General features: G+C 39.1%; 1 protein-coding gene across 1 annotated transcript in view; it reads right to left on the reverse strand.

The window, feature by feature from the left end:
• Window positions 1-528: 528 nt before the first annotated feature.
• PRKCE (protein kinase C epsilon) overlaps window positions 529-15,969 on the reverse strand; it is a 616,040-nt gene continuing 600,599 nt past the window's right edge. Inside the window, exon 15 of the mRNA XM_075339195.1 lies at window positions 529-11,534. Within this exon, the coding sequence (XP_075195310.1) occupies window positions 11,388-11,534 (147 nt within the window). The 3' untranslated portion in view covers window positions 529-11,387. The remainder of the gene's footprint in view (window positions 11,535-15,969) is intronic.

Consider the following 15,969-nt stretch of genomic DNA (forward strand, 5'->3'; position numbering starts at 1 on the left):
GACTATGGATTCTTTACAGTAAGAGCAGTGAGACTATGGATTCTTTACAGTAAGAGCAGTGAGACTATGGATTCTTTACAGTAAGAGCAGTGAGACTATGGATTCTTTACAGTAAGAGCAGTGAGACTATGGATTCTTTACTGCAAGAGCAGTGAGACTATGGATTTTTTACTGTAAGAGCAGTGAGACTATGGATTCTTTACAGTAAGAGCAGTGAGACTATGGATATTTTATTATTAAAGCAGTGAGATTATGGAACTCACTGCCACAACACATTTCAACACAGTTCAAGGAAAGCTTACATTACTTGTCTTAAAAGACATATTGAAGGGAATAGGCACTAGATTATGTAATGGGACGCTAATCCAAGTAACTAGTCTGATTGCTGTATGTGGATCTATTATGTATCATCTATCTATAAAATTCAGGTATTATGTATAATCTATCTATCATTTACCAGTCCAACTAGATCATCAGATAGTAAATATTCCCCATGAACACAGACCACTTTGGACAGTTACAGATATCTCCATTTAATATTGTTGTATTTATTGGGTTCTGAACATTTACACATTCACATCCTCTTGAGTACAGTACATTTGGCACAGTAATAATGTTTACAATGAAGTAACACAAATGAATGGCAATAGATTTAAAACACATCGATAAGAAAAAAAAAAAAGTGTCCTGTACAAATAAAGCATCACAATACAAAAACGGAATACTTTTATATTTATATATTTATATATAGCCAGAACTATTTGCACATAGTTTATTAGAGGTAATTTTCAGCTTTGTTTGGAAAGGTCCTAGTCTTTTCTCATGACGCGGGATTCCATTATAAATCTCTAGTAACATTTGTGACTGACGCTTCCGCTCTTTTTTTTTTTTCTTTCTTTTTGGCAGTTTGCTTAGAATGCAACTATACATGGCAGGTAATAGAAAGGAAGGAAACTCAGATCAGGTAAGGTGTAACAGCACATCCATCATAGCTATAGTAAACACACACATACATATGTGAGTAGAAACAATTCCTTTAATCTGGCATTCAGAGATCTGGCAATTTTGAGAGTTTGACACTTTGCCTGACAGTCCAGTAATGCAGAAGACTGTGTAGAAGCATATTGAGGAGGGTCAAGTTTAGGTTTATTTTGAGTAACTGTGTTGTATTTCTTATTTTTACTAATGCTGGGTTGGTTAGTTATCTATTCTTGCACTTCTGTAGAGATGACTCTTTAATAATCCTTAAAGGGGTTGTCCACTACTTGGACAACCCCTTTTTCAATTCCTATGTGTTACCTCAGTAAAATAATAAGTTTTATACTCACCTCCGATGCAGGTGCTGTTCCAGCAGTGTCAGCAATGGTTCTCCCAGGGATCGCATGACATAAAAAGTCACACGATCCCCGGGAGAGCCAATACCGACACTGCGGGAAACTCCCGGGAATTGCGTGATTTTTTATGTCACACAATTCCCGAGAGAGACAGTGCCAACACTGCTGGAACAGCACCAGTGCCGAAGATGGGTATTAGTTGATGGGGAAACATAGGTTTTGAGAAGGGGTTGTCTAAGTAGTGGACATTCCCTTTAAATACTTAGCTTAGATCTAAAGTCCAGTTTCCCACAACCAAGTTTCAAAGTCTGAGTATGGACCACGATACATGGATAAGCAGTTCATCTCATCAGAACTCAACAGGCACATATGAAGCTGTTGAGTTTGAGTCACGAGACCCACGGCCCGTCCATACTCAAGTCAAGAAACACACATCATAGAGGTGCAGGCCTTTAAAAATTTAGCTCTGAAGCCTGTAAAATTATGAAGCACAAGATTAGTAATAGCCTTTTTTTTGTACATAAGGTGTCTAAAGATGGACCAACACTCTAAAGAAGGTCTTGTTATTGCAGCAGGACAACTTTAAGAAAGAAGCTCATGCCGTGACCATGGAGCCCTAGTTCTTGCTTCAGTAAAGCTGGCCGTAAACATAGGATAAATGGTGGCCGGATGCTTGTTTGGCAGTCAGCTGTTTCTCCAAACTTCCCCAACAGAAAAAGAAGAAAGACCATCAGACGCTCCTGGCATCTGGTTATCTACCTTGAAGCAAAAAGACAAAGTGTTGAAATTCCAACTGCACGATTCTTCTCTCCTCTGGAAAACATCTGTCGGGGGAGAGTTGGGAGACCCCACATAGACATCGGACGGTGGTCTGGTATTTCCATATTCTGGCCATTCAGTCGTCTTTTATCTAACGTGTCTTATAAGTGATTGTCAGGACAACTCACAAACCTATAGTAACTCTGTCCACAATGAAGAATAGATAGCGGCCCATGGGCGCAACCTGTAATACAGCTGTGTGCATGGACCGCCATAGTGCAGTCTAATTGCCAAACCTTGGTCTTTGCCCCAAATTTTAGGAAAAAAGTCTACCTTCCACGAAAATCTAGACCTAAAATAAATATTATCTTGCTTCTTTGTATTTTTCCTAAAATCTGGAACAACCGGAGTTTCCTATAAATGCCGGAATAAAGGAATTGAACGCAGAGTATATATATTTCTAGTGGCCTTACCTATAGTAAGAGTTTTGGCGAATCTAATATGAATCTAATAGTAAAAGACCTTGTGTAAACTTGTTAGGCGGATGACTTGAATTTTATGTATTTCTTGTCATATCCACCCATACAAAATATTAGGAGTAGAATACAGTAATCCTATGGAAAGGAAGGCGATATGCAGGCAGGAGCAATCACGAGGCCAGAACTTCCAATGGGTTCAATCTATCGGATGGGAATATATATATATATATATATATATATATATATAAAGATCTCATATAGACAATATTAGTGCACCAAGCCAATATTTACTTGCAGAGGCCCTCGGCATCATTATCAGGTGATGACCTGGAAGCCCCAGCGCTAATATATTAGCTATAACTATAATTTTTAGGGGGGATAACCATTTTTAATAACCACCTAGGAAAAAAGTATCTCATTGAGGCCATCCATTGGGGGGGGGGCTGCTGTATATCTTATTTTCCCTGTGGCATGGCTCCCATTGAAGAGCCCAATGGGCATCTATTGATTTTGTTAAATATCATCGTTCCCCCCTTCATAGCTCCAGGCTAGTAGAGAGGGAGGGAATCCATGACCCCATTTTCTCCTCTTAAGGAGATCATACAAATTTAATAGAGGTTTCCGAGATTGACCCCATTTCCAGAAGCAAGTCTCCTTTATAATTTTCCAAATTAAATATTACTTTATGAATATAACGGAATAGAATTAAACCTGAGTTTAGGAAAAGAAAAAAAATATAAAAATGGATTGTATATCACTGGCCCAAAATGTGTCCAAATGGGCATTTGCCACTACAAATTAGATGTCCTGCCAACAGATATCTCTCCGACTACCCGTACACAGGAAAGCTCGGCTCAGCCCAACGCTCCTGTGTTCTCTTCGAAAGAGCCGCTGCCAGACACAAAAGGGGAATGACCTGGTAACATTGAAGACGGATCATATGATGGGTAATGAAGAAGAAAAGGTAATTTTTAGCACTTCCATCCGGTAGAATAATTTTCAGCTTTTATCTAATCCGTTAAAAAAACAGAGTAGAAAAAAGTTGATGAAAAACTGACGCGTTTCAAGTGCGATGTGCACTCAATCATAGTATACCATGCCATGATTAAGAGCGCACATGGCACTTGAAACGCGTCAGTTTTAATTAACTTTTTCTACTCTGTTTTTTAATGGATTAGATATGATTATGAGTGCACATAGCACTTGAGACGCATCCGTTTTGATTTAACTTCTTCTATTCTATGGTTTTTTTAATGGATTAAATATGATTAAGAGCGCACATGGCACTTGAAACGCGTCAGTTTCAAATTAACTTTTTTTACTCAATGTTTTTTTTAACTGATTAAATATGATCAAGAGTGCACATCACACTTGAAATGCGTCAATTACAATTTAACTTTTTTCTACTGTATGGTTTATAATGGATTAAATATCATTAAGAGTGCACATAGCACTTAAAACGCGTCAGATTCAAATTAACTTTCTTTACTGAATGTTTTTTTTAACTGATTAAAGATGATTAAGAGTGCACAACGCACTTGAAATGCGTCAGTTTTGATTTAACTTTTCCACTCTATGTTTTTTTAAAGGATTAAATATGATTAAGAGTGCACAACGCACTTGAAACGCGTCAGTTTTTAATGATTATTTTTACTCTATGGTTTTTAACGGATTAAATATGATTCAGAGTGCACATGGCACTTGAAACGCGTCAGTTTTGATTTAACTTTTTTCTACTCTGTGGCTTTTTACAGGATTAAATATGATTAAGAGTGCACATTGCACTTGAAACGCGTCAGTTTTAATGATCTTTTTTCTACTCTATGGTTTTTTAACAGATTAAATATGATTAAGAGTGCATATGGCACTTGAAACGCATCAGTTTTTAATTAACTTTTTTCACTCTATGGTTTTTTAACAGATTAAATATGATTAAGAGTGCACATCGCACTTGAAACGCGTCAGTTTTTAATGATCTTTTTTCTACTCTATGTCTTTTTAATGGATTCATTAAAAGTTGAATTTTATTCTACCAGATGAAAGTGCTGAATATTTATTTTTCTCCTTTATTACTGCTGAATTCCATCAGCTGATTCACGCACCCATCGACTTGCATTATACCTTGCTTTTCCTGATCTGAAGGTGGATAAGCTCTTTTTTCTTTCCTTGAATATATCATATGATGGGTATGTGGCCATAATGGAGGAGGCAATTATTAGGGAACTAGGATACTTTGGGCCCTTATAGACTGGTAGATTAGGAGAAATGATCTAGCTTGAAAAACGCCCATGTCCCTTTAATTGGCCAAATAGCTATATCTTTCAGCCCTTATATACACATGTATAAACAATACAGCTGAGTGTGCATGTGTATTCGATGGTAAGAAGCTCTGTTACTTATTTCCTGTGGGAATAACTTAAATATCCTTTTTTCCTGTAGGTCGCCATAGATATACGTTTGGTCATAATTAGTGTGCTTGATTGAATATCGGTAAGGGCACTTCAATGTTGCTCTTTTCTAGTGCTGATTCTAATACTGCTCAGGTCTTAACAACCTTACTACAGATTCTGACTAAAGAGGTCCCTGCCCCTGAGGACAAAAAAAATGGTGCCGAAACCCTAATGCCCTATGCAAGCAGCAGCATTGCTGATAAAATCCGCCCTTTACCCTGTAAACCTGTACATCTGTATCATTTATCTTCAAGAGTAAAGCTACCCAAACAGCATATTCATTAGTACTTTGCGTTCCCACCTCAGCAGCTATGACTTGTAGGCTCGGGATACTGCAGCAAAAGAGGAAAACGTCAGGTCACATATACAGGCTGAGGTCTATATCTACCAGCTAACCGGAAACATTTCAGTAGTAGCATCTTTTGCATGGCCGACATGGTACTGCTATAGGTTTAGAAGGCTTTGAGGTTAAAAAAAAGAATTGCTTTCTTGTAGAAACCGCGCCACCCTAGCCCTAAGGTTGTATTTGGTAGTGCATCTTAAATGATGATGAGCAAAGGTGGCCTGTGGACAAAAGTGGAGACATTTCCAGAAAAAAATGTTTTATGTTCACTTTTGTTTTGTAAATTGTCTTTACTGTTGAGGACAGTGGTTGGACATGGCTCGGTATTAGGTGGAGCCGGCAACATCTCATGGTCCCGAGTTTGCTACTGGCAGCGGCACAGAGTGACATCTATGAGAACTTGCTAAATAAATGGTAACTTTTTGCTTTGATTGACAATTGTAGTAAGATTAGCATTGCTTGAATGCATTACTGACCCTGTAACCAAATGTCTTACTGAACAACAGCATTCTTGATTTTGGCTGAGCCAGTAATAAACTACAACTGGCCAGTGGCTGCCGTGTTGCTGTCATATTGCCCAAGCTATAGTCGGATGGATGCGCTATTGCAATGCCTCAAAATTATCTCAAGGCTTAATAATGCTGCCACTTGAAATAACATCTTATCTAATGTAGGTTAGGTGGATAGTACTTTAGATTGCAGATCTGCTCCATTCACTTGAATATTTTTTATATTTTTTTGTACCTACAACCTCCATAAATTGAATGTATATCCCTTTAAATTGTAAAAAAAAATCCTATGCTGATAAATTCCTCAACATATTTTTTTTTAATAGTGGAAGCCCTAAATCTTTGTATTAGAACTGTATAATTAAATTCCTCCACCAGGGGGAGCTTACTGCATACTGGTTTTACTTAAAAGCTCCCTCTAGTGGTGGCTAGAATATTGTCATTTATATCCTAGGCTGTTTAGGTGATTTGGAGCTAAGCAGCATTTGGAACTAAGCAGCTAAAAAAGAAAAAAAAAGAAATCAACTGTTGTAATAATTTATGAAGGAAATAACCTAGAAAATTATGCCTAATAACAACATAATTATTAAAGGCATATATTCACAGACGCAAACGTTATGCTGCTTGCCAAAAGGTTACTGCTTCCCCTATGAATACTTGCCAACTCTCTGGTAGGCAGAAATTTTATGGGTGATAGTGAACTCTTTTTTTTAAGTCATGCCCCATTTCACGACCCTTCAAAGCACAACTGGATGCTGGGGCACATTCTAATGATAAAGCGTTCCTGGTGTCAGACATAAGACATTTTCCAAAAACACTTATTTTCAAAAAGATTCTGAGATGCTAAATGGGGCATGGAATATTTCACAATTCTTCTGGGGGATTTCCTTTTTTTTCAGAGGGGGAGGGGAAGATGTTAAATTGGGCATACAAAATTTGACAACAATTCTTCTTGGGGGAGTGGTAGATGTTAAATGGGGCACAGTTTTTTTTCCAAATTCTTCTGGGGGGGTTTCCTCTTTTTCCAGGGGGAGGAGATGTTAAATGGGGCATGGAATATTTGACAATAATTCTTCTTAGGGGGTTTCCTCGGAGGGGATAGAAGTTAAATGGGTATGGAATATTTGCCAATTATTCTAGGGGTTTCCTCTTTTTCCAAGTATGATGTATACAGAGTTTGGAAAATACTGAATACCATGCTGGGACTTCTGGCCACCACCAGATAAAGCTTGGGACTTCTGGCCACCACCAGATAAAGCTTGGGACTTCTGGCCACCACCAGATAAAGCTTGGGACTTCTGGCCGCCAGCAGATAAAGCTTGGGATTTCTGGCCACCACCAGATAAAGCTGTAACTAACATTCAACCCAACTGTTCATCGAGGAATAATAGCAAAATGGAATTTTCTGGCCGAAGAAAATAAAAAATGGAGAAAAACCTAGTCGATTGTATGTATAAAAAAAGAAAAGGCCTAAAAACAAAGAAACAAAACTGATGCACTGTTGCTTCAAGCCAATATTCCTTCCTATCTTTATAGTTACAAAGTTCTGAAATACTATACAATAGATCTAGTAGAGCGTAATATCTGTTTACATCTTTTAAAACAAAAACAATAATAATAATAATATTAATTATAAAAAAAATAATAATCTCTCACAGAAACTTGAACCAATACACATACAGAGTATTGCACATTGACCTTATTATAATAAATTCTTTATGGACTAGCATTTTATAATTTTTTTTTCCGGTACATGCAGCAGTTTGATACCTTTTATAATGAATAAGACTCCACAGGCTTTTGCCGCAAACACTATTTACAAAAAAATCTCACCTGTACAAAAGGCAAATAAAGCTTCCTTAGTGCCACTTTGTCACTCACAAGTATTTTTGATTTTTTTTTTTCCAAGAAGCAACGGATTCATTAATCTGTCACTTACAATGAATCCCGGTCACTGCTTTTTTTAAGAAAAAAAAATCAGTCCAGTAAAATACATCAGAAATTGCAATACAAGGTATACACAAATACACAGGGTACTCTGCAAATGAAAACATAAGTAACACTGTCAGCACATCTACAACAAGGTAACTATGGCCGTACGGTTTTGCCTCAGTTATCGTCATTTTCTCCCCCCCCAAATGTACAGTTTCTGGTGAATGTCAGTTCTCATTATTTGATCATTCGCACACTTATCCCTAAGTGTGATACATCAGATTTCATTCTGAATGTCACATTGTGACAGTAGACAAATTATAGAAAAGAAATAAAAAACAAAACAGGACAGTAGTGCTATAGTTCCATAGACGTGTGCAAGGGAAACATGGGCGCAGGATGAATGGTAAAAGGTCCAGGAGCCGGTTCATACAAATTCAAAATTCAAAAACATCATAAGGGCAAGATGACCAATTATATCACACAGCTAAAGATCTCTGCTAAAGAGAAACTCCTACAAGTCCTAAAGAACCACCCATAATGCTTTAAGCATGATTGACACTGCCATAATTTTATATTTTTGGGTATTTCTTCTCTAAGATAATTGTGCCACTATTTATTTGATGCCATACTGGAGAGATATTCACCGTTGGCACAGGGTTCATGGTCGGAAGAACTGAAGGAACAAGGTGAAGAAGAAGACCATCAACCTCATGGCTTGATACTATCAAGATAACGGCGGAGAACACCCTGGTGGACCTATCTAGGCGGAGAAGACCCTGGTGGAGATATCTAGGAGGAGAAGACCCTGGTGGACATATCTAGGCCGAGACGACCCTGGTGGACATATCTAGGCCGAGACGACCCTGGTGGACCTATCTAAGCCGAGAGGACCCCGAGGGACCTATCTAGGCAGAGAAGACCCTGGTGGACCTATCTAGGCTGCCTAAGTTTGATCTTCATTCATCAAGTCACCATGGCTCGAGATCGAAAAAACAAAAACATAGTTACATACTACAGTATCACTCCATGACTCCATTTCTGATTCCATGTTTCCCCCAAGTAAAATAATAAAGCCTATGCTCACCTCCTGTACCGGCGCCCTTCCAGCGGTGTCCGGAATCGCATTCCCTGGGCTCAAGTGGGGTTGTGACGTTACGTAAGCCCTGTGTCCAATCACCGCTGGCTTCCTTCTCCCCGGCTTTAGACCAAATGTATTGATAAACAGGAAGTGAGGTCACTTCCTGTTGATTGTTCGTATGGTCTGAAGGAGGGAAAACAGAAGCCAGCACTGATTGGACAAAGTGTTCAACCTCAAATGAGCCCCAGCAGCGTGATCCCAGGCACCACTGAAAGGCACCAGTACGGGAGGTGAGTATATGCTCTATTACACTACTTGGGGGAAATATGTGGAATCAGAAGGGGTTGTCCTAGTCATGGACAACCCCTTTAAATGTGATTAAAAATTATTATATTATTTCTGTGCTAAGACTGAAGTTACAGTTTGCTTTTTTTCTGACAACACTTTCTCCTCTTTTCCACTACTGTGCAGAGTTGTCAGAGAAACCTTGTTTGAATCCAAATCCATCCTCAAATAATGACAACAGCTAATAGCCATAAATAGTTTCAGTAAGGACATTTGTGCGGATGGAGATTTGTATCTACTTCCCCTATGAAAAACTGAACAAACAAACAGCAGTATAAGACAGGGAGAGTTGTCATGGGGATGCTAGAAAATAATAACTTCACAAAGACGACCTGTGCTGAAATAAGGAATTGATATTTTGTTTTTCTTTACATGCATAAAGCACTAAAGGGATTTCTGTACAGAACTTGTAGGAGTAAAGTTATCAGTGAGACCTGTCAGTCACAGCTGATGAGGCATTCCTTTGACGTCAACCAGCCACACTGAGCGTGTAGTCCGGTCAGTAGGCACCATGGTATACAAAAGATTAACATATAGTTATATAGGAAAAGATTCAACATAAATTGTAATTTACTGAGTGTAATCACTGCTTTTTCGTAGCTCAGGAGTCAAGTGGGCGGTCACTGACTAGAACCGCCCACTGGACTCCCAAGTCCAGAAGAAGGAAAATTAATAAGAGGTTATACTAAATCTTTTCCCACATAGCTATATATCAATCTACTCAGCTCCTCTTGCTTTACGACGTTGTCTACAGAATGCATGGTGTGTTCAGCGTGACGGGTCCTCTTTAAGCTTTGATCCCGGCTTTCTATTTTTACCAATGAAATGATTCTAGATACTATTGTACAGCAAAAATCTATGGGATTTGAGGAGTGTCAGTCATTTGGAAGATTAACTAAACCTTAGCTAACTGCTGAAATAATTTAGCCCTTAAAAAGATGTTGACCACAACACGAGTGCCACATCCGAAAGACAGGGCACTGACGCTTACACTGTCATATGCGTCCTCTAGAAAGTACAGCCACCACTTTCCTATGTGGGGGGTTGTTGTCACCCATCCTTCACCCTTATGAAGAGCTGAAGACTCAATGGAGGACCCAACATTGAAAACAAGACAAACTTAAAAGAGGATGCTATATAATATAACTACTTCCAGAAACAGCGCCACTTTTCACTACCGGCTATGTATGGTATTGCAACTGAGCCTCATTTATATATGATGGTTCTAAAGTGAAATACCACAAACAGGCTATGTATGGTATTGCAACTGAGCCTCATTTATTTATGATGGATCTATTGAAACACCACAAACAGGTTATGTGTGGTATTGCAACTGAGCCTCATTTATTTATGCTGGTTCTACAATGAAATACCACAAACAGACTATGAGTGGTATTGCAACTGAGCCTCATTTATTTTTAATGGTTCTACAATGAAATACCACAAACAGGCTATGTATGGTATTGCAACTGAGCCTCATTTATTTATGACGGGTCTAAAATGCAATACCGCAAACAGCCTATGGACAAAGGTGGCGCTATTTCTAGAAAAAGTAACGATGTTTGTTTTTTGTCGCTTTTTTTAATCTCACACGACCCTCTTTAATGTTTGCATGACATTTGTATTCCTTGCGCTGTATAAGAAGACAATTACGGTGCAGTATGGTGCGACCCCCATATATTTACAGGTTTTGCAGACCTCATTCCAAGTTGTTTTTTTTTTCAGATGACAAGTTATGTCTATCTGTCTCAGTGGTTGAAGGGAACAGTGTTTAAGCAGGAAAGGGTTAAAATAACTTAAAATACTTAAAAATCAACCCTGCATTGCTTTCCTATTGTACATAAAAAATACAAAAAAAAACCCAACCCAGAAATAAATTAAAAAAAAAAAGTTTTCCTAAGATTGTCTAGTACTTTGTGGTCGCCATCAGGCAGAATGTTACAGCTAAGGATACAAACTGCAATGTTGCATCACTCCGTATAACAGAAAATAGGAGTGCCTTCAGTTAAAAAACAAAAAAAAAATCTATAGCAACAATAAATAGTATCTTTCCACAAGTAGCAGGCTCATAATAAAACAAGTTTGTAAGGATCCACTGAATCTCAGTCACGTGTTTCGTCTCCATAGGACTACTGCATCAGGGCGCAACTCCGCTTCAGGCCAAAGGTTCCTCTCCGAAATAGGAGAATCCTTCAAATTCGCCCTGATTGATTTGTTTCACTATGGCTTCATCCACCAGTGTCAGAACAGGTTCTTCCCGTGTAAAATCCTGGTCAAAGTTGTTAACATCACGTTTGGTTTTCTGGAAAAAGAAGAAGAAAAGTTGGAGGATTTATACAGGTTCCATTAAACTCTTAAATAAATGGGTATGTGGTAAGCTCATAAGCACCACCTAGTGGCGGCTGTAGGAAGGACATTATTTGTATAGTACAAAAAGGGCTTTCAAACTTATAAAGATATTTTATGACTTTCCCCTCTAAAAATTCTGAATGTCTTTGCAGAGACTAGAGCAGCAAGAAAATCTACAAGGAAATGCAAGCAACTGACAGATTACCGCAGAGAAGGCAGAGATGGTTTATCACCGTCCCTGCCTCTCTGATCTCTGAGGGCTGTGAATACATTTTGGTAAGGAAAAAAGGTGGTTCTAGAGCCATCAATCTGTGATGGTGCTGCCTAACTGAATGAACTGGGACTAATATATCAGGAAATCAGTAAGAACGTAAACTTACTGCAATGTAAAACATTTCCTCAAAGCCAAAGCTCTTCGGTAATATTATGGGGGAAGAAAAAGAAAGGTAGGATCGAGGGAGGGAGGAAGGAAGAAAGGATAGGGGGAAGGAAAGAACACTGACAAAAAGGAAGACGAGAGGGAGGGAAGTCTAGTAAGGGAAGAGAAAAAAATCAAGGAAGGGAACAGAAGGAGAGAGGAAAGAAGAAAAGGAAGGAAAGGGTATTAAGGGAAAAAGGAAAGGAAGGAAAGAAGGAAGGAAGACAAGAAGGAAGGAAAGAGGGAGAGCAGGCAAGGAAGGGAGCAGAAAAAAAAAACATTAAAGGGAACAGAAGGAGAAAAGAAAGAAGAAAAGGGTATTAAGGGAGAAAGGAAAGGAAAGAGGACAGGAAGGAAGGAGAGAGGGAAGGCAAGGAAGAGAACAGAAAAAAAAACCAAGGCAGGGAACAGAAGGACAGAGGAATGAAGAAACAGGAAGGAAAGGGTATTAAGGGAAAAATCAAAGGAAGGAAGGAAGGAAGGAAGGAAAGAGGGAGGGAAGGTAAGAAAGGGAACAGGACAAAAAAATTAAGGAAGGGAACAGAAGGAGAGAAGAAAGAAGAAAAAGGAAGGAAAGGGTATTAAGGGAAAAATCAAAGGAAGGAAGGAAGGAAGGAAAGAGGGAGGGAAGGTAAGAAAGGGAACAGAACAAAAAATTTAAGGAAGGGAACAGAAGGAGAGAAGAAAGAAGAAAAAGGAAGGAAAGGGTATTAAGGGAAAAATCAAAGGAAGGAAGGAAGGAAAGAGGGAGGGAAGGTAAGAAAGGGAACAGGACAAAAAAATTAAGGAAGGGAACAGAAGGAGAGAAGAAAGAAGAAAAAGGAAGGAAAGGGTATTAAGGGAAAAATCAAAGGAAGGAAGGAAGGAAGGAAGGAAAGAGGGAGGGAAGGTAAGAAAGGGAACAGGACAAAAAAATTAAGGAAGGGAACAGAAGGAGAGAAGAAAGAAGAAAAAGGAAGGAAAGGGTATTAAGGGAAAAATCAAAGGAAGGAAGGAAGGAAAGAGGGAGGGAAGGTAAGAAAGGGAACAGGACAAAAAAATTAAGGAAGGGAACAGAAGGAGAGAAGAAAGAAGAAAAAGGAAGGAAAGGGTATTAAGGGAAAAATCAAAGGAAGGAAGGAAGGAAAGAGGGAGGGAAGGTAAGAAAGGGAACAGGACAAAAAAATTAAGGAAGGGAACAGAAGGAGAGAAGAAAGAAGAAAAAGGAAGGAAAGGGTATTAAGGGAAAAATCAAAGGAAGGAAGGAAGGAAGGAAGGAAAGAGGGAGGGAAGGTAAGAAAGGGAACAGGACAAAAAAATTAAGGAAGGGAACAGAAGGAGAGAAGAAAGAAGAAAAAGGAAGGAAAGGGTATTAAGGGAGAAATCAAAGGAAGGAAGGAAGGAAGGAAAGAGGGAGGGAAGGTAAGAAAGGGAACAGAACAAAAAATTTAAGGAAGGGAACAGAAGGAGAGAAGAAAGAAGAAAAAGGAAGGAAAGGGTATTAAGGGAAAAATCAAAGGAAGGAAGGAAGGAAGGAAGGAAAGAGGGAGGGAAGGTAAGAAAGGGAACAGGACAAAAAAATTAAGGAAGGGAACAGAAGGAGAGAAGAAAGAAGAAAAAGGAAGGAAAGGGTATTAAGGGAGAAATCAAAGGAAGGAAGGAAGGAAGGAAGGAAAGAGGGAGGGAAGGTAAGAAAGGGAACAGAACAAAAAAATTAAGGAAGGGAACAGAAGGAGAGAAGAAAGAAGAAAAAGGAAGGAAAGGGTATTAAGGGAAAAATCAAAGGAAGGAAGGAAGGAAGGAAGGAAAGAAAAAATCAAGGCAAGGAACAGAAAGGAAAATAAAAGAAAAGGAAAGAAAAAAGTACTAAGGGAGTAAGAAAAAGAAGGAGGGAGCAAAGACAAGAAGGAAGGAGGGAAGGCAACAGAAAAAAAATCAAGGAACGGAACCAAAGGAGAGAGGAAAGAAGAAAAGGAAGAAAAGGGTATTAAGGGAGAAAGGAAAGGAAGGAAGACAAGGAGGTAGGAGAGGGAGAGAGAGGGAATGAAAGGAAGGGAACAGAAAAAAAATAAGGAAGGGAACAGCAGGAGAGAGGAAAGAAGAAGGGGAAGGAAAGGGTATTACAGCAGAAAGGACGGGAAGTAAGGAAGGAAGATAGAATGAAACAGAAAAACTGTACATCCACTATATAAAAATGTCATAGAAAGAGGGATGGAATACAATCTAACTATGTAATTTCCAATGAATGAGAAAATATAAATTTGAGTTTTTACAGTTACCACTGAAAACACACAGAAATATACAAATTAAAATAAAAACACAAAAATAAAGAGTATTGTATCAATGGAAAAAAAAGGTACACTTTTTTTAATAACTGAATGAGAAACACACATGAGGTTAAAAACTGTAACACTGTGTGCACGCTGCATTTTTTTCTGCTTTTTTTGTGCAGTTTGTTGCCCAAAACTGCCTCCCCCCTTCTCCCAGCAAAGTCTATGGAAATTCAGAAATGCTGTGTGCATGTTGCTTTTTTTTTTTTTTGCCTGCAGTTCTGGGCTGATATAAAAAACGCGGCATGTCAATTCTTTGTGTGTTTTTCTCCTGGGTTTTTTAGCCCTTGCAGCCATTGATTTCACTAAAACAGTTCTAGAACAGAGCGGTATTCCATATATTCTTGCATTTTCATCTACAGATGCTATACTTCCTCACTTTTCCCTCGGGTATCTTTTCTCTTCTTCCACAGTCAATTTATGAAGATATGAAAACAACATGTTTATGGAAAATTACTCCACAATGGAGTTTCAAGAAATAAATTCTTTCTCCTTGTATACTTTACACCAGGGATAGGCAACACCTAGCCTGGTGCAACCCTCAAATTTGTGTAGCTTGGATTTGTGACGGTATTAAATCCAGGATCACTGTGACCATATCAAGAAAATGGGAGAATCTACAAGATCCTGTGTCTTTACAGGAGGCAGGACTTGTGCATGGTGCCTATATGTCCCGGTAATGTATATGACAGTAGTAATATCACTATAGTCAGCAAGAAGCTCAACAGTGCCCCCTGTGGCCAGATTAGTGTATAACATTAGGAAATTGTTGCCCTTGTTATTGTAGTTTACTTAATAATATCCCATAGAGGCAGATTTTGTAAACTATCTTTGAATTATATAATGCAGAATGTTCTGACTGTGCTGATATTCAGCACATTGTCTTCCATAGTGTTTATGTATCGGCATTTTGCTTGTAGAAAACACACTTAATAGATTATTTTGGTTACATTACCTTAAAGCGATTGTACAGAAATTAATTCATAAGAGATAAATGACACGATACAGAAATTAATTTATAGGGGCATTTTTTTCTGACTTAACTGATTCACAACCTTGGTCGTGTTCCTGCCTTTGATGCGGGCTCAAGCGCTGAGCTCGCTTCTTTACCTGATCTGATCAGTCAACATGTACCTCTAAAGGCCGCTTTACTCGCAACAATATCGCTAACGAGATATCGCTGGGGTCATGGAATTCGTGGCGCACATCTGGCCTCGTTAGCGACGTTGTTGCATGTGACACCTACGAGCGACCACTAACAATCCAAAATACTCACCAAATCGTTGATCGTTGACACATCGTTCATTTCCCAAATATCGTTGCTCATTCTGGACGCAGGTTGTTCGTTGTTCCTGAGGCAGCACACATCGCTACGTGTGACACCCCGGGAATGAGGAACAACAGCGTTCCTGCATCCTCTGGCAATGAGGTGGGCGTGTTGTTAATGCGGCTGCTCTCCGCCCCTCAACTTATATTGGTGGGACATCGCTGTGTGACGGCGCATGAACCTCCCCCTTAAAGAAAAGGTTGTTCGCCGGCCACAGCGACGTTGTTAGGAAGGTAAGTACGTGTGGCAGCGATTTGCCCGTGATGCACGAACGACGGGGGCGGGTGCGATCGCTAGCGACATCGCTAGCGATGTCGCTGCGTGTATAGCAGCC

Source organism: Anomaloglossus baeobatrachus, chromosome 3, assembly GCF_048569485.1.
Source record: "Anomaloglossus baeobatrachus isolate aAnoBae1 chromosome 3, aAnoBae1.hap1, whole genome shotgun sequence".
NCBI lineage: Eukaryota > Metazoa > Chordata > Amphibia > Anura > Aromobatidae > Anomaloglossus > Anomaloglossus baeobatrachus.